We start from the raw sequence: 2,634 nt of genomic DNA, 5'->3' as shown, positions 1-2,634 counted from the left end.
TTAAACTTGTAAGAGATTTCGTTTTCAACTTGGAAACATCTTTGACAAAATAATTTATACAGGATGGGAAAATAAAATAGCTCAAAATTTGAGTAATAGATACGTTAAAATAACTTTATAAATGATCAATTAAACTTGTAAGAGATTTCGTTTTCAACTTGGAAACATCTTTGACAAAATAATTTATACAGGGTGGGAAAATAAAATAGCTCAAAATTTGAATAACAGATACTTATTTTTTCTTCCCCTTTAAATTGTCATAATATATAGTATATACTATTATTAATTCACGTACAAAAATATCATATTTCATCCCTTTAATCACTCATAATTTAATAAATCAACATCCCTTAATTAATTATTAAATGTTCAAAACAAAGTTCAATCTTAAAAAATTTCAATATATATCATTGGAATCCTTAAAAATCTTTGACAAAATAATTCATACAGAATGAGAAAATAAAATAACTCAAAATTTGAATAATAGATACTTATTTTTTCTTCCCTTTTAAATTGTCATAATTATTAAATGTTCAAAGTAAAGTTCAATCCAAATCCTAAAAAATTTCACTGTATACCATTGTATACAATCCTTAAAAAAAAAAAAAATCACGAACTATTATACAAAATTTCACTCGTCGAATAAACGAGATCGTATCGTTTGAGCAAACCAGTGCTTTTCGCCTAACCCATTTTTTTATCCGGATCCATATTTACTATCCCAGTCTGTCCACCTCTCCACTCGCCTCGTTCCCCTGTCCGCGAAGCGCATCGCTTACGACCACAGTCGGAGGATCAAAGTGTCGTTAGCGGGTTTGAAAAAAAAAAAAAAAGAAAAAAGAAGCTGGTATCGTCTATGAGCCACGTTGGGGCGAATAGAATTATCAGGAAACTTCGTTGCGCGATCCTAGACCGGGGTAAAAGCGCCCTTCGAGCGAGCACAGCTTCAAAGCAGACCCCCTTTCTCCCCCTCCTCGACTCGGCTCGGGATTCAACGACTTTTGTGAGAATCCTTCTCGTCAAAATTTTGAGCGTGCTTTTTTTTTTTCTTTTTCTTTGAATGCGTAAACAAGCGGCAAGTTTATTGGATATTCGCGCAATAAAGTCCGCAGGTTTCTGGAAAATTCAAGTGGATTTGTCACTTGAACCTTTAAAATGAGACAGACATAAATCGTTTTAATGCCGTGTTACAATCGAGTTAATTTCGCGTTAAAAATTTGACGAAATATTCTTTTTCTTGGATTTGTTGGAATGAATTATTTGAATTATTTGAAAAAGAGAAGAGCAGAAAGAAGTGTATAGTTAGTAGTTAAGTGGCGCTAGTATCGCGCTAGTAGCGGCCATTTATATCGAAGATTATTCGTCCAATAAATCTATACACCTTGCATGAAAAAAACTTTACTCTTCGTTTTATTCGTAGTGTTTAATTCTTCTAATTAGTTATATCAAGTACATCGATACAATTTCTTTGAAAAATTATTTCAAATACCTTCGTGCAAAGCGTTCGAAGCACGATGTGACATAACCTAAAAAAATCCAGTTTTAAAAATCCCTGTGTGTTTCTCAAGGAGTTTGCCTATACAATCAAAACGATAATGGATAAATATCTAGAAACGAGACCCTCCCCTATTATCACCAGTCCCAGAAAATTCGATTCGTATTTCCATTCGTATTAACGAATGAGAGGTTGATGGAATTCAAAGAGCACTCGATTTCTTTTCCTGTTCGTCGTAAACGAGGGCGCCCCCTCTCTTTCGAATTAGCAGAACCATAGATTGTTTCGTCTCCCTCCCTCCCGTTTTCATAAACGAGACGAAAGTCGTTAACTTCTTCCTCGAGAATTATTCCTCGACCTTCCCCCGTCATCTTCCGAGCTTTTTAATTACCGATCGGCATTCTAATTAATGAATGGATTTCCCCGGGAAATCGTTATCGATCAGCGCGAAACAACGGCTATTAGGAGGTAGGGATTATTCGTTGGGGGCGAGGACAACGACATCTGGACGGCCGGAGGAGGAGTTAGAGACAAGGAAGAAGTGAGAGAGAGAGACAGAGAGAGGTATCTTCCAACGTTCTTTCGGGATTGTACTTACTTTCTTTGTACTGGAGGACGTTCGAGTGCTTCTCGTGAATGACGACGCAACGGTAGCAGGATTTTCTGGAACAGAGAAACAGAGGTCTCTCTTATTCAAGCTTCTCTCGATTCGATATCGCCCGTTGGAATTAGAACGCTTTCTCTTCCCGTTTTACGGTTTCTTTTCTTTTTCTTTCTCCGAGAGAAACTCCGTTGTTTTCGAATTTCGCTTCTCGTTAAAAGACGGTGTTGGCGGTGTCTTAACGAGGAGCTGGTTCGACGAGCTCGAGATGGGACAATTGACCGAATTAATACTCGCATTATTCGAAAGGAGATTTGGATCTGTGCGTGCAATATATATCATTTTGAATATTGTCTTCGAATAATATTAATAAATAATATATAAATATATAATAATGATAAATAAATTGAATATTATCTTCGAATAAATAGATAAAATTATCTCTCAGCGTTTATAATTTCGTGTTCGCTTATCTATAAACTAATTATTCTCCATTTCCTCTGCCTCATCGATACAATTGTACAAAACTATTAGCTCG

General features: G+C 35.8%; 1 protein-coding gene across 1 annotated transcript in view; it reads right to left on the bottom strand.

Moving 5' to 3' along the window:
• Positions 1-2,634, bottom strand: part of LOC102674519 — a 378,471-nt gene that overhangs the window by 94,667 nt on the left and 281,170 nt on the right. Inside the window, exon 5 of the mRNA XM_031510137.1 lies at positions 2,094-2,158. Coding sequence (XP_031365997.1) covers positions 2,094-2,158 — 65 coding nt within the window. The remainder of the gene's footprint in view (positions 1-2,093; positions 2,159-2,634) is intronic.

This window comes from Apis dorsata, unplaced genomic scaffold (genome assembly GCF_000469605.1).
Source record: "Apis dorsata unplaced genomic scaffold, Apis dorsata 1.3 scaffold_207, whole genome shotgun sequence".
Taxonomy (NCBI): Eukaryota; Metazoa; Arthropoda; class Insecta; order Hymenoptera; family Apidae; genus Apis; species Apis dorsata.
Note: the sequence above shows the minus strand (reverse complement) of the source record. Positions and strands in the feature narration are given on the sequence as shown.